General features: G+C 39.4%; 1 protein-coding gene across 4 annotated transcripts in view; it reads right to left on the reverse strand.

Moving 5' to 3' along the window:
* Nucleotides 1–26,397, reverse strand: part of ap3b1a (adaptor related protein complex 3 subunit beta 1a) — a 131,486-nt gene that overhangs the window by 58,009 nt on the left and 47,080 nt on the right. For all 4 annotated transcript variants that reach the window (XM_042058536.1, XM_042058537.1, XM_042058539.1 and 1 more), the window contains 4 exons: nucleotides 25,478–25,540; nucleotides 20,430–20,562; nucleotides 18,930–19,039; nucleotides 12,502–12,678 (listed from right to left, as the gene is read on the reverse strand). In XM_042058536.1, the coding sequence (XP_041914470.1) occupies nucleotides 12,502–12,678; nucleotides 18,930–19,039; nucleotides 20,430–20,562; nucleotides 25,478–25,540 (483 nt within the window). The remainder of the gene's footprint in view (nucleotides 1–12,501; nucleotides 12,679–18,929; nucleotides 19,040–20,429; nucleotides 20,563–25,477; nucleotides 25,541–26,397) is intronic.

Consider the following 26,397-nt stretch of genomic DNA (forward strand, 5'->3'; position numbering starts at 1 on the left):
ACAGACAAGGGAAATTAGATTTCACAGACTAATCAGCCAAAATGAGAGAAGCTGCATTGGTTAGGCTACTCCCCAGAGCATTGCAAAGGCCTTCAGAAGTTCGAACTAAGAACACAACAATAACAATAGGCCTGACAGTTCAATCAATCATATCAATCAAAGTCTGTAGGCTACCTTCAGTAGGCGAATGCAGAGTCATACCATAGGCCTAGGCATTGGACATCCCTCTGTGACATAATGTCTCTGTCCATGCACCTCCAATACTTGTGACCTGGACTTTGCATTGCTGCAAAAACACTCCAACAACCTTACCTTATTAATTATTGCACCAAGCACTTTACTGGACATAGCACTTTATGGGGTTTTCTATAGAGTATTTATGGGGAGCTAAATTAGGTACAAAGTAATGGGTGATTCATGGGGATGTAAATTCATATAAGGCAAATGGGTGAACAACGTCAAACTATATGCCTGTCTGTTTTTGCTCTAACAACATTTCGTTATTATCCTGTAACAATGACAAATAAAAACTGAACTGAGGGTAAAAACCTTTTTTAGACCTGACTTGATGAAATTTAAGACCTCAAATAAAAATCTGGCCATTTTTAAGGTCTTTTAAGGCCTTAAATTTAAAGTTCAGAATTTTAGACTTTTTAAGACCCCGTGGGAACCCTGTACTTAAGGCCACATCTACACAACACCAATGGGTGTATTTTTTCTTACCGCTTTCACACCTTTAACGATACCGGAAGAAAATACTTGCGTGCACACACAGAGGTGAAAGCGGCTTAAAGGGCTGTAGTGCATATGCCACCAGACCAGTCGATGGCGCCGTGATGGCCGCGCAGAGGCTTCACGTTTAATTTGCGTAGAAGACAAAACATTACTGTTAAAACAGTCGCATGAAATAAGGAGACTACAGACAATTTTGTTTTCAATTCAACTGTTAAACTAATAAAGTTCATTTTCAAGGTATGTGACTATGTGGAATTTGAAATGCTTCAACGTTTTGCATTAGGTCTGGTATAGAGCATGTTACACTGGAGAAAATATTAACATGCGTTAAGTCATACGTTGTAGTAAGCTAATGTTTAACTAAGTTAAGCTAACGGTGTGCAACTTTGACACAAAAGACAGTTGATACCTTCTGCACATAAATCATGACCGGGGAAAGATTTTTTTTTTTTAATATGACATACAAATGGTTTGGTTTGTTCTGACAAGCAGCGTGTCAGGTCGAGTGCGGTGGCTGAGTTGAGGGGTGGGGCTATGTAGTCATAAAATTGCCGGCTTTGCAATTTCCACCCCTAGTCCGTGAATGGTGCCGGGACGTGGGCTGGACCTAACCAGTCCGCAAAAAAAACCAACAAAAAAAAACATGCTATACGAAGCAACTGCATAGGCTTTCTCTGTCTATGATCTATGGTCTATGATCTTCAAACTATAAGCCTCCTCGACGAGTAGTCCCCGGTGCTTCTGTCTGTTAATTTGCGGCACAACTGAATGGTGTTAGAACCGTGGAACAAAAGAAAAAGAAACTAATGTTTCCCTGATCAATAAATACTTCTTAATTCATAAAATATAGAGGCATAACATTAGGTATAGTGGTAGGCTATGAGTGCTCATTCAATGTGTAGGCCTATGCGCGTCTGCACAAGTGAAACTGACAAACTGAACCACTCGTGGGTAGGCTAGAAGCAACACTATTTAAAACAATGAATGAAGTGGATTGCTGTAATGTTCATGAAAACAGCATAGCGATTGGATAGCCTAATTCACTGCACGAAAAAAAAGAATGGAAAACAGTAGCTATATCGTAGCAAATATGACAGATTTAAAATACATTTATTTCACTCGTCTCGCGCATGTGGGCTGGTTCACAAAGAAATGAATTAGGGAGATGATCTGCATCTCCATTTACCAAACGCTATTTGTGTATTTACGTGTATTTAAGAGCTAGAATTCCAAACCCCCAGTAATATGATCAGCAGCACCTCTCACAAAATACTACCAAAGTCCCTGCCACGGGTCCATCACCGAACCCCCAGTAATATGATCAGCACCACCTCACACAACATACTACCAACTTCCCTGCTACCGGTCCGTCAGAAATATGACAACTGTTATCCGGTCCGTGTAATGAAAAAGGTTGGGAACCCCTGGTCTACGTGACAAAATTAACCGGCGGTTTAAATAGCCTCCTAAAATGCCGGGGTCGTGTAAACGCAAGGCCTAACCGATCAAATAAATTCATCAGTTTCAAAAAACCCAGAAAGGATTGACTTTCATCCTGACTGAGTTTCCAGATAACTTTGATACTAGGAAAATTACCAACACTACGAAACACTTGAAAAAACAGTACATAATCTCAGCTCTTCCACAGGCTTAGACCAAGCTGTAGACCTGGCTTAGACACTCTGTCTTCAAACTGTTTTTCACCTTATAGCGGCAGATGTCCTTCACATTGTAAAGGTATTATTGCTGTCTGGCACTGAAAACAGCTGTTGTAAAGCCACTTTTCAAGAAAAATAACCTGAATGCCTCCATGCTTAACAATTACAGGCCCATATCCAATCTACCTTTAATTGGCAAAATTATTGAAAAGTAGTCTTTAATCAACTAAATCACCTTCCTAACATCAAATGGGAATTTTGATTACTTTCAGTCTGGTTGTCAGGCAAATCACAGCACTGAAACAGCTCCTATTAAGGTTTTCAACGACATGTTTTACCTGAATCTGTATTGAGGCATACAGTGGGTATCAGTTAAGTTTGGACGGGTTCCTTCATGAATCACACACCCCATTTTCTCGGCAGAAATGGCACAAACTGCAGTTGACCCAAACAACCACCAGGTGGCTCTTGGAAATTCTGCCACTACTATTTTTGATGCGACTTGACTTACTGCTTCCATGACGCATGAGACAGAGAGTCAGTCAGTTCCAGGGTTGGGCATGTCATTATTTGCATTTCCTATTTATTATAAGAAAGTTATAAAGAAATCATAAAGGCAACAAGGCAGGGGCGCCGGAACGAGTTTCAAAGTGCAGCCCAAAATCGCGTGCGCTGTATTTTCTCTTTCTTGCACAAACAAAATGTGCAAATAGCCTGCGTAATTCTGCTTCATAAAGTTGAACAAACGCATGTGGTAATTTTATAGATGAATAGAAATAGCCTACTGTCATGCAGTTTATAGGGTAGGCCAACTTGGAGTAAACTTACACATGGGAGATTCTTTCTCTAGTCGTAGCTGAGCAGAGTTGGGTGTAACGTGTCATTAATCACGTTACAGTTTCTACAGTGTGCGAGCAAAGATATTCAGAATTCTGGGAGGGTGACAAGAATATTGGCAAAAAAATAGAATTCATCAGAGTAGGCTGTTTGTTACCTTACTACTGGGTGGGAAACAGTGCACAACTAACTAGCTAATGACTAATCTGATGTCAATCACGACACAAACTGATTCCAAAAAAATATGTTAGGCTATAGGCTAGGACTGCCACTGTTTTTAGTGTGAAGAGCATCTAGTAGTCCTATAATTAATTACAGAAGGAACGCAACTCGCAAGTTGTGTGCGTGTCACCATTCAACATTGTGAAGGAGGGTGCGCGAGCTGGGCAGCGCTTCCATAAAGGTCTCTTTCAAAATGTCCTGTTACAATTGCAGCTGCTTCCGATTGTTGAATATTTAGAAAGTAGCCGACATGACGGCATTTTTGAGCAAGTGAGAGAGTCAGTTTTTTTGCTTCTGGTAGTAACTTGGTAATGAACTAAAGCAAGACTTGAGTGCTATCATAAATTTGAAAAGAAAATGAAGGCAACAAGTGGCGGGAGGCTAGAGTTGGAGGGATATTCTATCCTGTTGCTGTAAAGGACGAGCCCAATCGCCTATTTCTCAGTTGTGTAATAAAAGCTGTATCATCATCCAGTGGTCGAAGTTTGCCAGGGCGGATAAGCATAGTTGTAAAGGGCATGAATAAAAAAGGCAAAAACGTCCTTTGCCGAACACAAAATTTAAATAAGAATTATATCTTAACGAAACAACTCTAAATATCAGAGTGGGATAGGTTGGGATATTGTAGAAATTTCACTTAAATTGCAACCGCAACATGCCTGCTTGCCGACGTTCAAACGACAACGAAAAATATATCAAAGCACTTTTTGCGTTTGAATGTAGCACAAACAAATGTTTAAACAGCTGGACAAATGATTTAGCTAATTGATTATAGCCTGTGCACCAGCAATTGTTGAACATTTACCTGTAGCTACAAGGACATTGACAGTAGCCCAGCCTAACAAGCATTTGTTGCAAAAGACGCAATTAATCATAAATAAATAATGTAATCTGCATCGCTTTATTTAACAAACTGCAAGCAACAAGAGGGTTGAGTTCGCTGCGAGGTCAAACCCAAGAGCAGAGCATCTGTTTGGGCAGTCGATAGGCTAGGCCTATATGGTAACGAGCTGTGTGCGCCTGGAAAGACGATAGAAGATATGCTTTCTGAATAGCACAAATGTTCTTCCCAATCGTTTCCATAAAATAGGCAAAGACAGAAAACTAAGTCTTATAATATTTAGGATGCGCGGGTGAGGGATAAGGCTTTCATGGTGGACCACACACTTTTTCTAGTGTCAGGAACTCTGCACATAGGCTTAGTCCGTCCATAGCCCAGCTCCAGCGAAGACGACTCTGGTCATCCAATCTTACCCCCCCTTGACTTTATCAACCCTCTGCAACTAGGAAAAAAGTCGATGTTACATTTACTGTAACCCCGCGTTAGCCTACTTTGTGCCCCGCACTCCCCTGCAGCTTTCTGAAGCGGTGTTTCTGAAGCTAATGTAACAACAAATACCACCTTAACGTGAAAAAGCTTAACGTAGCTTAGGCCTGTCCCAAAACAGCAACAAGTCTTTTTACTCCCCGTATGCGGTCAAAAGAACATTTAACGTGTCCCAAAACAGCTATCAATTAAATCACCAAACGTCTTATAAACAAGTCTTGCCAGGAGCAACACCTTGCAAAAAAAGATAACAATAGGTAATAATGGTTGGAATGGAAAGATGCAATTATGTTTTAAAAACAAATGCTCCCGTTACCCCATTGCAGACCTGTTCTGGAAATGCGTGCATTAACCCACTTGACCATCAGACAACGCTAGCTGCTTCGAGTAGGCCTATTGGGTAGGACTGTAACCTACACTGGTTGCTGTGGCACAGCCTTGAGTGACCGAATTCGTTTTCTTTTGACATATGAACGCTGTCATTTTGTTAACATTACTGCAGGGCTCTACACTAACATTTTTTTCCAGGAGCACTTGTGCGCCCAAGTTAAAACATATAGGAGCACAGACAAAAATTTGGGCGCACAGTCACTTCTGTACTTAACTTACACATAATCTAACATTAAACATGCCAGTGCACCAATTGTGAATATTAAGAATGACTGACAACATTTAGGCTACAGGAAACAGGATTTTAAAGATCAGTGTCTACTTTATTTTCAGTCTGTTCTATTTTCCTACATTTTGTTAATGTAAAATAATATAATACATTGCCATATTTGCATTTAGCCTGTATATCAAGTATCCTGCCAAATGTAGGCTAATTTATTTATTTGTGAATCCATCTGTAGCTAATCCAAATATGCCCATGGTGTCCTATCTGACTGCATACTGCCTAATACTACTACTAAAACAGTCCATTTTCCACAAAACCCAACATAGGCCATCAAGGATATATATATTTGTTATCCTTTTTTTTAATATCTGCATTGATGGGGGCAGTAGACAAATGTTAGGCCTACTTTCGTTTTGCACTTCAGCTTGTATTCGGTGTAAACAAACAAGCATGCATGGAAGCCAGGAGTTGTCTATAGCGTTCTACCTTTGAATAAAATGGGAGTATTACGGGAGGCTACTTTTGTACCTGTTCGCTACAGCTATATTTTGCATATTGCAGCCAATACGTCAACTGGGCTAAAAGGCATGTTAGGTTACCTTTCCTTCTCTCACTGCATTCTCATAATCTCCTCCTGTTCCTCCTATATCCGATGAATTCGGTGGATAGAATAACTAATTTCTTCAATCTTTGCATCTTGGCTGGCTAGTCTAACTTTCCGCTTTTTCTGCGCGCTCTTGGATTTGATAGATGCGACAACTAGCGAGTCACAACGCGAAACTGCTAATGTTGATGGGAGGTGTAGTTTTTATGCTGCATTCGCGACGTGATTCTATGGTTTGCACATGTTTCTCGATGTTGCGGTGTATTTTGTAGACAAACATTGACATGGTTAGAAGTCATTCGCACCAGTGCGCCTAAATATTTTTTTGCACACGCCATCATTTTTACTCGCATGTGCGAGTGAAATGGGCGCACTGTAGAGCCCTGCATTACTGTTAAGGAGATGCTGTAGGCAAAGGCTATATTTCAACCTGGTTAGTGTAGTACAAAAAATCAGAACTGTACACGAGGTTTCTGGGCAGCGTATTTATGTTCTGTTAGCAAGCGAACTTCTCATGACTGCTGACAAAGTAGCCTACTGCCAGCTGACAAAGCTCTCATTTTAAAACATTACTGAGAGACAGGCACTGTACAATCAAGAAATCTTGCCACTGAATCCAAAACTATGTTTGACATTATGTACAAAGCTTATAGGCTACAGTGGACTAGCATGTTGCAGGGGCTGCTAAAAACACAGAGAAACAACACACTGAAAACTCGGCCAAATCACAGCCCTTGCTGTCGAACGCTCCGTCTGGTTCGACCGCGGAACGCCACAGCGGACTTATGCTGCCCCCGAGTGGCTGCAGTTGTACTTACATTTCACCCAGCTGCGTATATCACCTTGATCGTGAATAAAGTGTCAATTCTTAACTAATACCCACTGTATGAGTCCTAGTGCTACTGGACCATAGTGCAGCATTTGACACTGTTAATCACAATATCTTACTACACAGACTACTTGGTTGGATTTACAGGCATAGTTATCAACTGGCTCAAATCATATCTGCAAGAAAGGAGCTTCTTTGTTGCCCTTGACCTGTGGTGTTCCCCAGGGGTCGATCTCGCGGCCACTATTATTCAACCTCTACTCCCACTTGGATAAATCATCAAAAATGATTTGATTTGATTTTATATCATAGCTATGCAGATGACATACAAATGTATTTAGAGCTCTGTCGCCAAACAACTATGGTCCCCTAGAATCTCTGTCAGTGTATATAACTATCAAAGAAAAACTGAAGTAATTATATTTGGTAAAAAGGAGGAAAGACTTAGGGCTGTATTTTGGGCTTCAGCGCATGGCGTAAAGCTCGTTATTCACCCGCGCAAAGCTTAATTCGGTATTTTGCACGTTTATTTTTTAAACATTGCGACCAGGGGTGTGGCAATTAACAACCTAGGGAGGGGCCTGGTGCGTTGTCTAAAAATCGCTATCATACACCACCTAAACCTGGTCAGAAGTCAATGGCGAGTTGTTCATATGCTATTTTAAGAGCGCATGTCAACAGTAATATTGGCAGGTGCACGCACCATCCTTCTATCATTCATGAACGCACACCAGCGCACGTCCATGCAAAGCATTACAAATTGCACGATTACAATGGGAAACATAATTAGAATAAAGATCTTACGAAATACTGTACATCTCATGATGAGTAGTTATTCACCATCATTTGCAAATTGGTAATGACTGTTAAAAGTGATTAGGGGAGAGGCAAGAGACACGTATGGAGCACAGCTGAAGACGCACCGTCACGAGATATAAGCAACTCCTCTGCAGGATAAATATTGTTTTATTCAGTCATTTGAGCAATATTAGGGTAAGTGTTGCTTTTTCCAGCCTATGTTTTCGATGGTAACCCATAGTGCTGGGCGGTATGACCAAAAATGTATATCACAGTATTTTTCTAAATTCTTACGGTTTCACGGTATATGACGGTATTTTTTTTCCATGCATAATCAGATGTTCACAGCATTTTCTACAGGTTGAGGGAAGAATTGCTGCAGTACATTGACTAAGGATGGTCTGTTTTACTGTCATGATGTAGAATAACTCCACACTAGTGGTAATGCAGTTTTGCATGGCCCCAGAAAATGATGCTGTTTATAAAGAGCCACTCATGATTCTAATGAAGAATCTAATCAGAATGCAAAGACAATTGCAGTCAAAATACAGAACTGTACTGTGCAAATTTCACAAACATCTTGTAGCCTATAAAACCAATACAAAAAGTTGTGCAACTTTATACTTTTTTGAAAATTATACAATTTAAAATGAAACCTCTCTGCTAATATGCTTACTCGGTCAAATGTCAGAAACGTGCCTTATTGTTATTGTGTGGTTTACATGACGTTAGTGGTAGGCTAACGTTAACTTCATGTGAATGTGGATGTCATGTTAGCCTGCCATGAGCTTCGGTTCGGTTCGCTAGGCAAAACATTAACAAAAAAGTTTGTTTTGGTGCACTGATGACAACTAGCCAGCTTGTATTGCTCAGTGCATGTCTATAACATGCTTTACTTGCTACCTGGATAATTTCAGCGAATATTCTTAAGGTAAGATGAATGATAACCTCATTAAACTTCACTGTGTTTGGTGGGTTGCTAACTAACGACATCACCTACTAGCCAGCTAGTTGCTGTTGAACAATCTCAATAGAATTTTCGTGACGGTAAATCCCTTTCGCTAGCAGTATCCCTTAAGGTTTTTCCTTAACTAAAGAAACAATTTAAGGTATTCTGTGCAACACCCTTAAATAAACCCCTTATCTAAGGATAAATTAAGCCTTCAGGGGAAAAACTTCAGGTGTTTTGTGTTTACGCTCACTATGCCTCGCAGCGGCACAATGCGTGTGTGTGAAAAAAGTCCCGCGGCGCAGCGTTCCAAACGTTGTGTAATCAAATACACCGGTATGGCGGTATATTAAAAATTCATATCATAACGAAAATATACACCGGCATACGGTGTGAACCGGTATACCGCCCAGCACTAGTAACCCATTGTCAGTCAATAGTGAAAGTAACTGCATATAACTGTCTTCGTTGACTGACACCTTGGTGAAGTTAGTTTCACTTTGCCAATGAGTTCAAATAATAGACGAGTGCAAATGTGTGAAGGCTATGCTAGGTTTTAGTAATGCATGGTTTAAGAATGACTATTTCATACGGTCTCGCAAGCAGCCTCCTTCAAATGCGCCGTTGAATGCCAAAATACAGATGCATTTATTTGACATATCGCGCTTTGCGCCGTTAAAGGGAATGCCAGATGTCATTCTCATTGGTTAAAAATGATGTTAGGCCCCAAACACACCCATATGACTGATTAAAAAACCTAGGAACAGCTTGTTGCGCCATGCGCTCCACTTTTGATAACGAAACCCCTCCCAATGTGAACTGGACATCCTACTAAATTTGAATAGACTTTTGACGAGTGACGATGCACTTTAGAATGTCATGATAGGGCCCTTAGGGTTGGCACTCTTGACACAAAATAGTTGAAAGCAGAGGATGCTGTTAAAAATGTTAGTGTATTAATTGACAGTGATCTAAATATCAACAGCCACATGAAAGCAATAACTAAAAATCAGCTCTGGAACCAACTTTCGGATGACATCAAAAAGCCCTGTAGCCAGTTTTAAATCTAGACTTAAAAAAAACTGAAAAACTGTTCTCAGATGCCTTCTACTACCTGCACTGAGTTACAAATTCTGAATCTACCTTTAAATTATTCTACCTTGTGTCTTATTTTGTCTTTTTTAATATTCTTTATTTTTAAATGATTTTACCTTTTGCGTTTTATGTTTTCTTTTTTATTATGATCTTATGATTTTAAACTATTCCTTGACTATTGCCTTCTATTCTATGCTTTTATTTGCTATTACTGTTTGCTTTTGTTTATGTAAAGCACATTGAATGACCTCTGTGTATGACATGTGCTATATAAACTTGACTACAGTACTCAAATTGGCACTATAAAAATATTGCCTGTCTAAACTTTATTTTAGTGCCGTCAAACTTTTAAAAAATGTTTAATCACGATTAATCGCTGAATTCCTATAGTTAATCACGATTAATCACATATTTTATCGCATGATTAAAATTCTATTATTTCGCATTTCTGAACTTTCCAGGAGTCCATTTTAACAATATAAAGCAATTATTGTGTATACTATCTTGATTAGGATTCAAATGAAAGCAAAGCAAGTTACTTCATTAACTTAACTTTAAGACGTAGGTCTATTTGATTATTTCAAATCAAATTTCAAAAGATGTGCAGCAGACCTGAGGCAACACAATATATTCTTCAGAAATATATCTAATAAAGGGCATAACAAACATAAAATACTATATTCATTATCTTTGAGTTCAGTTGAAAATAAGGAACTTTTCGACATGAGTACACTGCCATTTTATAGGCCTACAGTCTATGGTGCGCCGTCACTTGCCACACACATCAGCGCCGAAGTTTTTAACACGCAAACACTGGATGAACAATGGATTTTATGGAGCGGCATCGACCAAATATAACTGAATCGTGATTTACACGGCGGCAAAGTGCGATGCTGGTGTGCAGAGTTGTATTGAAAAGAATGGAATCTAATGTACAGTAAATGAATGTCGAAAGCAGAGTGCATCTCACTCATGTCAGCATCGGTGTCCACAGCAATTTAAAACACCATTCAGCTGACCGGGAGTTCAGAACTGCTTTGGTGTTTATTGTACGAATCTACTCTTTGGCCGGCTCGTAAGCCCAAACAAGTGTGTGCAGCATGCCTTTACGTAGCCTACTAAAGGCGCATCATCATAAAGATTGGCTAGCCTACATTTAATCTGCATCACGCAAGGGGGCAGGCGAATTCCCGGAAGTAGAAGAACCGACGTAGGCTGGAGGGACCACCTCTCTGCTAACTCCCATAGAAGTCCATTCATTCTAGAATTTTTTTGAAATACCATAACTTCATATAACATATATCCTGTGCCGATATTGAAGCTTCTGTGTAATCCACATAAACACTACAAAGGCAAAACAGACTCCACTACCTCGTCCGTAACGTTGGTTACCCGTAAGAAGAATGATTAGCTTGTTCGGTTGGAGGGAAGCTAGCTTTGACGTAATCTCTCTTTCGCGCCGTAGGGAGATAACCGTATTGTTTGGATAAGAAGCTCACTCCACCTTACTGTCTATGACGGTAACTCATAAGCAAAACCTAGCATACACGACCGTATGTTAAGGTAAGACATTACACAGAGGCAACTTAATAATAATAAAAAAGTAAACCTATTTTTTTTAAAACGGCACTAATCATTACAGAGGTTTTCGATGGATTGACCGTAGGTCGGAAAAGTGGAAAGAAGATTAGCTTCAAGGCTATATGATAACTTTTTTGTTTTGTTGACTGTTTTTGAAGATGATCATGTATGGTAGCTTCAACATTAACACGACTTGGTGAGGATGATATTAATAATAATACATAAATAAATGTTTAACTTTGATGACTTTGAAGGCGAAGGAAGTGTGAGAAGAATTTCTGTGTATCTATCATATGAGTTACAAGATTCAGTTCGATGGCTAACGTCACGAAGTTAAGTGTGAGTCTGCGCAGTACTGGGGGGACCAACTGAAAAATCGTTCTATTTGACTCAGTGCCCTCCCATTGAAAACGACGGAGTCTGTTCGTCCATTTCTTTTACTGTCTATGGCATCACGCCCCATTTTAGCAGAAAACAAGTTAACATACATATATCATTGATTCTAATGGGAAAGACAGATAGCCTATACACACCTTGACATTACATCTAGTTATTAATTTACAGGCCATTCAATAATTTTACTAACACGGCAGTTATAAAAAATTGTGTATGTTACTTAGGCTACTCATGTGGAAACGATGTAGGCTACATTACAACCCATTCAGCACGTAGCCTACTAGCTACACTTACCATATCCCATGTAAAATGGTTAGCTTGCTAGCTAGCTAACTGTGGAACTTAGTATAACAGACATAGCCAATTATCTCACCTAGTTGTAGGAAAAAGGCTACGTTCATATTACAAGTGATAGAATGAATGTGTGACTTATGTTTAGTTGATGTTATGACATGTAAAGTTAAGCTTGCCGAACTTAGTTATAGTTAGCCACAGGCAGTTTGACTGTGCCTTTTATTCACAGATTTATTAAGTATAACCCCTTTTTGCTCCCCACTTCTATGCAGCATAGGTTTCCATTATCCAAACAGCTCCCTTTCCCCTAAAAGGGGGCGTGTACATGCAGCACGGTCTAGCTAGATCCAGTGTGGTGTTGTGGTTGTTCTAACGTTACTAGTTGTTGCAACAGCTTACAAACTACAAAGTTTGTTACACCAAAAAGAACGTTAATCTCGCAATAAAAAAATTGACGCCGTTAAAATAGGTTTACGTTAACGCAGTTAATAACGCGTTTAACTGACAGCACTACTTTATTTATATGAGGGTTTCAAGCAACTAGACTAGAGTCTGATTACCTGCTTAGAGTTTGTAAGGTAGAGTTTGGCCGCCAGGTTGACAATCTGCAATTTTACAATGTCTTCCTCTGTGGTGAAGCTCTTCGCCATTTTTCTCAAGACATCCGGGGCAATCTTTGGCACATGTTCACAGTACTCACCAATGAGCCAAAGTATGCTGGCACGTGCCATGGGAACCTGTCAAGCATACAAATAATACATGCACAATCACTTAGTAATGCTGGATTTCTTATGATGTCTCATGAGAAATACTGTATTAGGCAGACATACAGTAAGTCATTTGTATGACAAAAGAGAAATCTGTTCATAAAAATGCTAACATTAAATACCCTCATACATATTATCAAATTCTATAGTTTAGCAGACACGTTTGTCCAAAGCAACAGAATATGACCATTACAACAGCTAAAATAAACAGTAAACAGATTTAAAGAAGTTGTCAAGCCTGCATTAAACAAATTAGTAATAATAACAATGTCATCAATGCAATATCAAATGTACCGCAAATGTACCGCATAGCAGTACAAAATATGACTGCAGCTCAGTCCTGTACATCTGTTCCGCAAAAATTGCGCAAACACTTGTCAATTTGTCTCCATCTCCTACTCCATCCCCCACTCTTGAAACTTTTGTGTATGCTTGTATGTACATGCCTGTGTGTGTGTGTGCGCGTTCATATAAAGTCGGCTTATTCATTTTGTTGTATAGAATAGAAAGAATAGTAAGAATAAAGGTCTTTTTTCTGTGATAAATACATTGCCACAAACTACATTGTGAGCAGTGTATGCTTAACAGTGTTGGGGAAGTTACTTTTAAAAAGTAGTGCTCGTTACTCGTTACTTCTCAAAAAAGTAACCCGTTACTTTACTTAGTTATCCTCTATGGAAAGTAACTTTTTACGTTACTCGTTACTTCTACGTTACTTTTATGTTGCTCGTCTTTGGGCAGAACCCAATATCTGTTCCTAAATGTGTAGGCCTACATAAAGTTCTACTATGGAGGACATAACAGGTATTTCTTTTGTGCTCTTTATTATAAAAAATGCCACAAACAGAGCACTTGACAAGAAAACATTGGGCTTATAGGCTTCAACACCACCACTAAAGCCCTATGAAACAATATCAAATAACATAGCCTCGATACATCGTGGGCATATAGTTGAACACAAAATATATGAGGGCTTATTTTATAGCCTTATACTCTTTCATTAAACAGGTGCTCCTCCGAAATTTGGTGCAAAGCTAGTGCAAATCGTATCAATAGGCTGGCAGTTGAGTTAATGGCAGTGGACAAAATCAGGGCACAGTGTAGGCTACAACTAACACTTACATTCCTCCCCTTAGTTTCGAGTAATGTGAATACCTCCATCCCTCAGGAGTTAGCGTTGGCTGAGTCTCGCTTGCTATGATTGCTCTTCATTGCCACCAGCTTCTGTCACATACCGTGTGGAGCTATGATTGCACTTCATGCTGCCAGCCTCTGTCATGTAGGCTGCCGTGTGGAGCGTGTGCATATTGCGCAAGCGCACAGCTGAGAAAGCACGTTTAATGAACAGGTATGAGGTATGATTCAAACCAGTTAAGAGCTTTTCAAGAAATTCCCCATTTAGACAATGTAGAGAGGAGAATGTCATGGTTCACAGTATCAAAGGTTGCACATAAGTCAAGTAACATGAAAACTGGTGACTGAGCAGAGGCCTTAACTACAATGCTTCAGTCACAGACAAAAGAATTATCGCCTTTGAAACCAGACTGCTTAGGGTCTAGTAGGTTGTTCTAAGATAGAACACTACTTGCTTGAACACCGCTTTGATAAGAAAGGAGAATGTAAGACAGGTCTATAGTTCTTCACATCAGATGACTAGAGTGTCATTTTCTTGCGCAAAGATGTAACCCTTGCTTGTTTCTCCAGTAAAGAATTAATCACATGCATGACCACTGGCAGAATAGTAGGTGTGATGGACAGCAGTAGAGTGGATAGGGTGGGATCCAGAAGGCATGTTGTTGGATGACTTCGCTGAATAAGTAGGAAAAGAGAGAAAAAGGCCATTGATGCTACTACAAGGCAAAACCTCTTAAAAATGCTGATCAAACTGGGTACTTATCTTGAGAACTTTTTCAGTGAAAAAATAGTTTTTTTCTACTGTCAGTGGAAGAAAAGTAGATAGCAAACACTGGTAGTTACTAAGATCATTGGCATCTCTGGATTTGCCCCATTTTCTCTCAGCAGCTCACAGTTCTTTTGTACTGTACAGACTAGTGTTGTCACGATGCGATACCTGCCATAAACATCACGATGCTCGATACTGAAACGATACTACGGCGAAATCCTAAGATATCTGGAAAAGAAAGGGGTTAAAAAACTGAGCATCAAAGGCGATGTAGGCTAGGTAATAAACATTTAAAATACTGACATGTCTGACAACCAAGCCGGATGTACGTTAGAATGTTTACATACAAAGTATCCTTTAGGCTACTCCAGGCAGGCCCTATGATGCAAACTTCTGGGTACTCAGATTAGGCAGGCCCTGCTCCAGCAGTTATGCAGTAGGCTACCATTGCGAAAAGGCAGAGCAGATGCCCCAGAAAAAGGTCTGCATAACGTTTAAACATGAGTTGCTAGGACCCAGCTGTGGCACAACTGGCTGGGGCACCTGCACCGTATGCCGGCGACCCGGGTTCGATTCCCGCCCCGTGGTCCTTTCCGGATCCCACCCCTGCTCTCTCTCCCATTCACTTCCTGTCACTCTCCACTGTCCTATCATTAAGGGACACCAGGCAAGCCTGACGCTTTTTCTCTACGAAACTCCCCCTCGCTCGGTCTGAAGCTCTTTTCCTTTTCTTTGCATCTTCATGATGAGTCATGAGTGGCTAGATGAAATACTCCAAATTGACACAAAAGATGGTCCAGGTAGGAAAAAACTTTCAGACATATTTACGAAAGGAGTGGCGTGATCTGCAAATTCTGCTCGGAGGCAAAAGTGAAAGGAGAGTTTGCTCGTGGGAAAACTTGGTCTGAGTGGAAGCTTGATTACCTAAGCTTGATTATCTGACACAGAAAGTCCATGTAGATGCATTGAAAACATTAAGACTTAGACATGGGAACTCTATCGATCAAATTCTCCCCGAAACGAATGAATCCCGAGAGAGACGAATTCTGAGAGCACGATCCGACCCTAAACAAATAAAATTATTAAATCGACAATGTGATGCTAGCAATTAACACCAACATGTCCATGTTATCAGTTCAGGATACACGATCATATGGCACAATGATTGTGCGTTACATTACGTTTTGGAAGCAAACTGATTTCAGTTAAGACAGTTTTTGCTGGAATCATTCAGCTTTCAGGATGCCCTGCAGAAAACATCCTTGATGCCATTACCAAGTTCTACGCAGACCATGCGCTAAACATGAACAAAATGTTAATGTTTACTTCAGATGGTGCTTAAAGGTTGTATCAGTGATTACGCTGAACTTTACTTCTGTTGATGTTCAAACAAAACCGAGAGCTAGCTCGCTACTCCCTCCCGTGCAATTGAAAACGCGCATCTCGTCGGTTATTGGTTGGAACACTTTATTTTGCCTTTGAGTGGTTGCCAACACTTGTTGGTAGCAATTGTTTTTGTGTACAGATCTCAGAGCCTAGGCTGCCTACAGAGACACGTTTTTTTGACGGCCTGCTTATGAGGCAGACAGCTAGCGGATCGTTAGGAAAAATCAGATGAATGTGATCATTTATGGGCCTTTTTTGTGTCTGAAATCGCAGATACAAGCCACATAGCCAGATAGGCCTATCTCCCTCAATGAAATTCAAATTATATCATGTTTTGTACCCTAGTTTGTTGCAAACCACTCCAGTTATACATTTGTTTATAGGCTACCTTTAGGTAAAATGACACCATGTCAATTTAATAGGCCTATTACTGTAGTACTATATATATATATATATATATATATATATATATATATATATATATATACATATATATATCAGTCATAACCAGTGAACCAGTCATGACCTCTCTAAACCTTATTGAAGTTCAACCAAAGATCCTTTAAGTTCAACTAAACTGACTGGTAAAACACCATCATTAAAATGTTCCACAAGTCCAACCATTATAAAGGATACTGAATAAATATCAACCTTTTTAGACATATTGATGCATTTGCTGTTATCTCTTTGAATTCCCTATGGCTAACGCAGGCTCGTGGTCATTTTCGGCAGGTCGAGTGGTTGCGAATTGCTCACAGTGCTGAAATACTTATACATACATTGCGCTTTCATCACGTTAGCACCCTATGATTACAGCTCCTTAGGTCTCGTCAAAATTCATTGATGAAGGAAGGTTCGCTTTATCCCAGAGAACCATACTCGTTTCACTTAGGCTGGACTAAAACAGAAGAGAAGAACTTGGCACTAACCATGTAGTCGTGTTTTCTATAGCATATTCGTTAACCTGTCGTTCTTTGAACTCTTTAAAAATGAAAAATAACGTAAAAACTTAAAAATATGCAACACTAGTACAGACATACTGTTAGAGGCCCATGGGTGACAGGGTTTAGAACGAGTAGGTTTTGTGGAAAGGACATGCTGTGTTCAGATAAGATGCCAGTGCAGAGGAAAGAGTCTCTGTAACATCATTAACCTCATCATTAACCATCTATCTATAAATTGCAGGAACGTCTGTCTGTGCGTCAGTGTGTGTGTGTGTGTGTGTGTGTGTGTGTGTGTGTGTGTGTCGCATATCTCTCGAACCGTTCGTTTAATTTCAAACTTAGCAGGTGTCTTGCCATTGGCACGAGTAAGTGCAGTGCCAAGTTTGACGTTGTTTGGATAGGAAAGGCAAAGGATATTGTTAAAAATATCAGTAAAAGGAGCACACATTGGCTTTCTCCACTCTACTGTTTCCACTCCCCCTCATACACAGCACTGTAGGCTTGCATATATGTCACATATATGCAAGTTTTCCAATTGATTTCAAACTTGACAGGTGTCTTGCTACGGGCACAAGTGCAGTGGCAAGTTTGACGTTGTTTGGATAAGAAAAGCGAAATATATTGTTAAATATATCGGTAAAAGAAGCACATTGGCTTTCTCCGCTCTACCATAGCCACTCCCCCACTCACACAGCACAACGTAGGACCAGAGGCAGAGAGGGTATGCAGAGTTTTGGCAGCACTGAATCACGGGTTAAGACGCAAGATGTTGGATGATTATCATGTCTGACCTCAACAATAAAGACTCCCTGTATGTAGTTTGCTTGCATACAATGATTCCGAGGATAATAAACAGCAATAAAGAGCTTCGAATAGCCCAGGCTACTTTGGACTCAAGACTCTGAATAAACAAACGACAATTCTGACTGCAAGGTCCCAAATTGAAACGAGCGATAGGCTAATGGTCCCGTATTTAACAACGTTTCAGAAGACGTGCCACACAACTAGACAACGAGTGGCAGAGAGAGCGACGTTACTTTTGCTACCAAAGACCGTTTTTGAGTCACATATGATGATGCATCTTTCTACAAAATGGTTTGTAATTCAATAGGCTAAACATATAGCCTTACATCAAAGCTTTAGTCTTATGTCATTTCGATCAGCTACAGACAACGAGTGGCAGACAGACCGTAATGTCACATGCAAGCCTACCAGAGTCCCCCATCGTTGCAAATTTCCAACGATGATGCATCATTCCACAAAATGGTTTGTCTTCAGTATCAGGAAGTTATAGCTTAACAATAATATAGCCTTAACTCAAAACAGCTGTTAGGCTTAATATATCATTCTGATAGAAATGTCACATGCAGCCATGCCTAAATTCTGCTTAGGCCTACTGCACATTAATAATTATAAGTTCATATATTATAATGCAATATTCAGTATTCATTATTTAACACTTAGTCTCTCCCCCCCCCCCCCCCCATCATCCTATTTTTAAAGCAGGCTACAGGTTTTCTACAGGAATGGCATGTTTGAACGGACACTGCACTAGTTAATCAAGTGACAAGAATGAGCTGATGTTACCAAGGTGGTTAAATGGTTGCTTTAGAGGCTTCTGATATTACGCCAGAAGACTGCAGCTAGACTATCCAGGAGAAGTACAGAGAATCTAATAAAGTATTGATCAGATATGTGTAATGGATTAACTGTAAGCTTCTCTGTAGTATGGTTATGTAGCAGAATTACATCAAGATCCTTAGCAGCTTTGTGAGTATGAGGACTATGAACACGTGTGTGAGAATGTGGTATAACCAACATAGAACAAAATTAATTATTTATGCTCAATAATATGAACACATCAATTAGTCAAAACATATCAAATATGTTCAAATTTATCATATATCAATTATTATTATCATAATATTATGTTTTTTAGTGATAACACAATCAATCAACCAATGAAATATGAAGAGATGTTATCTTACCGTGATGTTGTCAAAGAGTTTGGCCATGTGTTTGATGATATCACTGTGTTGTGTGGGCTGTGTCTGCAAAAGCTTCTTAATCACCACCACACTCTCTGCCACCACCGTTTCTGCAGGAGGACAAACACATCAGTGTATAATTGCATTATTACATATTCAACAATTAAAACGTGATCAGCCTACATAAGTTATCTCACTGTTGAAACCACACTATCCCATACTGCAACTGAGACCACCTTATGGTTCATTAACCAAACACAATTCAACTGTGTGGTATGTTATTAAACATGCCTTGCCTAAATTGTTATGTTTATACAGTAAATTGATATAGTCCAATCATATGATGATAGATAAACAGAGACAGATATAAAGCTAGATAGATGACCTAAGCTAGATAGATGACCTAAGACCTTATATATTGTTCTTTACAGACCACTTCCAGTGAAAAAAGTTACTAACTTTGTTAACATGTCTATATGTGTCTGTATATGTTACAAAACATCATGGTCATTCAATGAGAACCATCAGCTAAGTGTCCTCACACATCTGCTGCTGGAAGAGGGAATCATCAGCAGGTTGTGTCTCGCATGTCCGCATCTGACAATGAGAGCTAATAGCACAATAACGCTGGTGCTGGTGACATCCAGCTTGTAAAAGAGGGCGAAGGTATTGCCTGGAGCCCAGTTCATGCTTAAACATATCTGTTCCATTGAAACTCCTTTCCAGGCTACCAAAGAGGCAGATCATGGTTTCTCAGTCTTCCGTAGAAGGTGTGTTTGATCGGTTTAAGCATGATCGCTGTGCTTACTGGAGTCCTTTGACAGATTCTAAACAAAATAAGGTCTTTGGGTCTCCAAAAGACTGTCTTGGGATGTAATTTTTACAGACAAGCTGACAGCTCCCATTGTAGTTCCCGTCAACTCCCGTCAATTCCTTCCTGTCAACTCCTGTCAGATTTTGCCAGACTTAGTAACAGTAACAAGATTTAGCGAAGGTGTTCCTATTTCACAGCAAAAAAGTACCCCCTTTAATGTAGCTGGGCGACCATAGCAACACAGAAGGAAACTACCATGGCGACATTAACGTGGGACACAGTAATAACAATCTTAACAATAACAAAGGAAATCAAAGGGAGTTTGTTTCTGATTCCTGGTATGTGGCCGTTTATGCCAATGTCAATTTTAATCCATGAGAAAGCGTTTGTTAATTGATAAGATGATAGCACGCTCATCTTTTCAAACTGCAAAAGGTTATTCCATTTTCAGAGTGCCAAATTAAATTAACGAATGCACCTGTAAATAATAACATAACATAATAATTCCATACGGTTCCCGAGACATGAGCAGAAATGTAAAGTGCTTACTATGGCGCTAACAACTATTTAATTTGATTGAACTACAATAGATTGAACTGATCATATAAAAAAATCAAGCAATAAAGACTAGTGCCACATATAGACCACTGAAGCAGAAATATGAAGACATATTTTAAGTCCCTCACCATCTCTATTGGACAAGAGTAGCACCAAGCCATTTAGACAGGTATCCGTCACCTCCGTGATGTTGGTGGCACAGCGACCAATAGCCTGAACAGTAGCTGCAGCAAATACTTTATCTTGACTCTTCACATATGTCTGGAAACACGAACATCAAGAAAGACACAGATGCATACAAATACACAAGCAAGGATAAAATGAGAACACATGGGCATAAGTTTGTTGGCATATTTATACTAACTGGTACATACTTGTTGCTCGTTGCCAGAATGGGCTGTAAAGTGGGAGCCACATTAAACAGTCAGGACCATAATAAGTATTTGAACAGTAATACAGCTTTTGCAATTTTGCCTCTGTTCACCACCATAATGAATGAAAAATATTGCTTACTTGTGACAATGGTTTCTAAGGAAAGAAGCTTTCAAAACTGCATTATGTTGTCTCTGTACTTGTATTCTGCACGACAATATAGTTGAATCTAATCTAATTTAAAGAAGCTTTCAACGCACCACGTCATGAATGTTAGCTCACATTATTGGAAATGGTAAAGACTACATATGGATTTTCTGTGTATTCATCATATAAGACATGACCAGGCTCTGTGATGAGGGTCCAGTTTGGTATCTTGCGTTAATTACAGGCGAAACCAGTCGCTTTGGTAAAATTTACAAAATTAAGTTATTGTACAGCCATACACTAAGCTTTCCAACGATATGTATATCGAGGGTATTGCAAAAAGTATCGCTAAGATAACCACATCCAAAGTTGGCATGGTTATCCTGTCACAATACGCCAGAAGAGGAGAAAATCCCCTTTTTAAGTAAATTGTCACGTGTGATAGTGTGAGGGAAGGGAGGGAAAGTAATCTCATCGCCACCTACTGGTTGTGTTCCTAGAGTTTAGCGGAGTGGATGGGATTTTTTTTTAGAAAAAAATATATCTCGGTGCACATTGGGATCTTAATTTAATGCTTTCCATATGTTAGGCACTGGGGTCACCTCTATTGCTTCTAATGGTCATCCCTTATTTTTAGGATCAGTTGAATTGTTTTGAGTTTTTGTCTTAACATGGTGATAACGAACTACAGTTGCATGTGACGTCAAAGGTTTGGGCGCTTAATCTCTAACTGATCAATATGGCAATTTGCTTAACTGGCTTAACATATTTTTGTAATAACCGAGCGTGATGTAAACCGTGTGGTGATTATCTTTATGTCTGGATAACTGGTGTTGTGCTTCTACTCACATAAAGAGCTGGCAGTAAGTGTTAAGTGTCAATGCTAACCAGGCTAATAAACAATCCATGCTACTGTAAGTAACGTCGAAGGGTAAAGTCACGTGACGTCTTTTGTAGTCCGTTAATGAAACAAAAGGAGCAATTTCGATTTTTTAAAATAAGGCAAAATAGGGCCTGACATTTTCACAGTTTGAAGATCATTACTGTATACACACTGAAAAATATTTTTGGTGGATAACTTCGCTGATTTGGCTTCACAATGTTTTTTTAAAAATAGGTCTATGGGACTTAACATTGGAGCTGCTCTTCGATAGGAACGCAACCACTTGGGGCGCTGGTTTTCACTTTCACTTTCACTTTAGAATATAATTAATGTATTTCGAGGGAAGTAAGAGGAGAGGAAGTTCTGTGTACACAGATTGTGTATAGCCTAGACTACTTTTAAAATGCGCTAGCCTACTTCAATGGAAAAACTTCTCCTGGTCCCTAAAATGACGCCAGGATATTTCTAAAAGTTTGTGCTTTTGACCGTTCGTGCCCTGAAAAGCAAGTCTTTCACATTCATATTCGGTTACATCTGCCAAGAACAATATAGAGCTGACACATTGAGTAACGAGTAATGAGTAGCCTAATGAGTAAATTAACTCTACCGTTTACCCTACGGTAAAACCTTATAGCGGTGTGGACAAAGGGAATGACTGCTAATGTGTTGAATCTTCCCCTAAATAAAGTAAGGGTTTAACAGTCAAAACGTATGTTTATCCGTGAAATTTGTTCACAATATGAAAGTGTAGACTGTATACAGTCGAATTATGCGAAAAAGTGAAATTCAACATTTTAACCTGTACGTTTGTTTATCGTGGATTTTCTCAAAATAGCACCATGCGCAAAACGACTGGTTTCGCCTTGCAGGGTCACATATGTTTACATACAGTGACTGAATTTTGACCTTTGACCTCCAAATCAAATCAGTCCTAGTACTTCAAGTCCAAGTAAACATTAGAACTAAATTTGAAGCATGTGACTAAAGTTATCATTGAGATATAGTCAGGGTAGGAATTTCACGGCGGCCACGACGGCCATGGCCGTCGTTGCCTCTTGCGTTGGCCGTGAGGCCCCTTTGAAAATCAGAGGTTTACAGGCCACGGTGGCCTTGGTGCCCCCTTCTTTCAATATTCTGCTTTGCGTCCTACCAATAGCGATTTTTATTTAGCCTGTGGCCTGTCAAAATAATCTTAGCATTCACAGCGCAAATTAATTTAGTATTTTACGCAGTGGAGACAGTGACAGCGCAAGAAAGAAAGTGCGTCCAAATTCACCCATTCATCTCAGTTGAACTACTCGCGAAGTAGCCTATTCATCACACAGACATCACAAGGCACCATCGAGAGCATCCTCTCCAGCTGTATCGCTGTGTGGGGCGGAAGCTGCACTGAATACAACAGGAAAGCCCTGCAGCGCATAGTGAACACAGCTGGAAGGATTATTGGTGCTTCACTCCCCTCCCTGAAGGACATTTACACCACCCACCTCACCCGCAAGGCGACCAAAATTGTGAGTGATGCAAGTCACCCCGCTCACAATCTGTTTGATCTACTGCCCTCTGGGAAGAGGTACAGAAGCCTGCGCTCCCGCACTACCAGACTCACCAACAGCTTCATACACCAAGCCGTAAGGATGCTGAACTCTCTCCCTCCTCTCCCCCCTCCACCCTCAGCTACATAACATCCTGGACATTGGACCAAAAATGGCCGCCTGCACTACTCCACTTGCACACTTGCACACTTGTACACTTTACAACTGGTGTTGTTGTCCTGAAAACACAACACTTCTGCTGCTCTTACATAACTTGCACCACTATGCCACTTTCTTCTTACTTAGGTCAAACAGAACTACCCAAGCCTTTTATTGGCCTGAATTTGCACTAGTATTTTTATTGACTGTCTATGCACAATTTCAACCACATTTTGCTGCTCTTATTTTTTCATTATTATATGTGCCCTCTTATTTACTTATTTACTTACTTTTTTGTTTACTTGAATGTTATGTTTGTCTGTGGACCTAAATTGGTAAAATATGTCTTGTCTTCACCGTGGGATAGTGAGAAACGTAATTTCGATCTCTTTGTATGTCTGGAACATGTGAAGAAATTGACAATAAAGCTGACTTTGACTTTGACTTTGACAAGTATCACATGAAAGAGCTTTTTCTCAGCTTTTAAACGATGTTACCCGATAACTGCGGAGTTGAACGGTTCGCGAGAAAAGTAAATAATATAATTCAATTTAATCATACATTCTACTGAAGGTTTTGCGTCCCATGATCTCGCAACCCATTCATCTCGGTGGAATACTTCTTTTAACACACAACAAACCAATATCAGAATAAACAGCATACCTTACTGAACACAAAGGTGTAAGCAGTCCCCTGTACAGTTAGCCGTTCCAGAGTAATCCAGTTTTGAATTTGCAGTAAATTTCGACATGCATGGACGTCTCCAAATTTGGGCTTTAAGTTTTACTATGTGTTTAAATTGTTCCACATGATTTCATAACCAAATACAAAACAAATGTTACAAATATCGCCTAGATATTGGTAAATCAGAGGACAGCTGACAGTTTGTGAAAGTAGCCTTAGCCTAATGAGCACAAAATGCTAAGCATGCATCTAGGCTATTTGAGTTTCTTAAAGCTGAGCTGTGGTTAAATTGTTCAATACATGATTTTATAACAGGCCAAATATAAAATAAATGTTATATATAGCCTAGATACCTGTAAATATTAGATGATCAGATGATTTACAGTTCTATGTAATATGTCATGTTTCATGTTTTTGTAATGTTTCATACAGTGATGCAGGTCTACTGCAGTGAATAGGCTAAATAAAACTTTGATCATTTTTATAGCCTACTACTGTATAGTTTACTTTGGCCTTGGTGCCCTGACATGTGGCCTTTGTGCCCCCCACCAAATATGCCCAACTGAAGGCCAAGTGGCCTTGCCCCCAGAATGGTGAAATTCCAAGCCTGGATATAGTGTTTAATGTAGTCCAGTAAGATCAATTCTGTTACCCTTAATGGTCATCTCAACTATTTGGTAGAGGCTCATAAAATAGAAATGGGGGGTTCACTGTTCAAATAATGGCCATAATAATCTATGATATGACCTAATATGCTGAGGAAATAAATTCAATAGTGCTTCGGGAAGAAGTTTTTTCACATACAAGGCATTTCAGGCCACAGATATAACCTAGGGGACACAATGAAAATAAATTAACACTCCCCTCAATGTCAACACTATTTCTTTGCATTGATGTGCGACTTTAGAGTTGACGAACTCTGGTGATATGCAAATTCCTTGCTGCAGACATTGAAGAGGACTTCATTTTAATCAATACTTTATTTTTATCAACACCATCAGGATGTTTTTTAAAAGTAATGTTCCAATCAATGATCTAGGCAGCATATTTTCTTCTCTCTCCTTCATTTTACAGTCTAATGGTTACTGCTGGAACGGCTCGGGGTCAAAGGTCATACGGAATCGATTAATCTGCACTATATTTTTTAATCAGTTATTTTTTTCTCAAATTAATTAATATAAATTAATCAGTTATTTTGACAAGCCCTACATATACACATATATTAATAGCATATATATGTATGCTATTACAGCTGAGTAGATCTGAAAAAGACATTTCTTTTCTTTTCTGGGCGTGACCTACAAAGGGATAAGAAAGACCAAAGCGACTGCAAAACTAAGTTGGATGGTCCAGAAAAAGGATGGTCCAGAAAAAGACATTAGGAGACATTAGGAGATACCTGGAATTCCCTGAGGATTGTTGAAATGTTTGCTTCATTGGCCAGGTTGGTTAAAATCTCCAGCTAACAAAATGGAAGAAATTAAGTCATGGTTAAAACAAAATTTAATCAGTACAGTATAATAATTCAGGACAGACAGACAGACAGACAGACAGATAGATATAGATATAGATATAGATAGATAGATATATAGAAAGATAGATAGATACTTTATTGATCCCCAAGGGGAAATTCAAGAAACATTGCCATACAACTCACTAATGTTAAAAAATGTTCCTCCACTCACTTACATGCCTGCTGACACAAATCATAATGTCCGAAAAATGTGTAAATAACAGGATTAACATAAAAAAAAAACCCTGAATCACATAAGTAATTGCACACACTTTAGGACAACTATGACAGTTTAGTTTTATTGCACTACATTGCAACTATGACAGTTTCAATTTAGTGCAATACACCTGTTCGCCAAAACACTTATATGACATCATGTTAAAAATCTGCAACTTAGCCTACTATGACATGGCAACAATTCCACTATAATTAGTGTTACTTCGGTGACAATAAAATCAAACAATGTATAAGTATAAATACACTTTTGATCCCTCTTTATAAGTATATAAGGCCCTATGTCCAAAATCCTGAACCACCCCTTTAATTCCAAGGTATTCAGACCCTTTGATATGACTCTTCCAATTGGTGCATCCATCCTACGTCTAGGAAAATCCCTATCTTAAGAGTTTTAGACCATGCTATAGGCTAACCAGCTACGGCGTAACTCATAAGCATACAACATATCATTTCGAGTAATAAAACAAACAGAAAATCCCAAAAAAGACAAAGGTACAAGACAGTACATATTTTCATTTCCAAACAAAGGAACTACTCATCCTATAGACCACCGCGCCTCACTGAATATT

This window comes from Alosa sapidissima, chromosome 13 (assembly GCF_018492685.1).
Source record: "Alosa sapidissima isolate fAloSap1 chromosome 13, fAloSap1.pri, whole genome shotgun sequence".
Lineage (NCBI taxonomy): Eukaryota > Metazoa > Chordata > Actinopteri > Clupeiformes > Clupeidae > Alosa > Alosa sapidissima.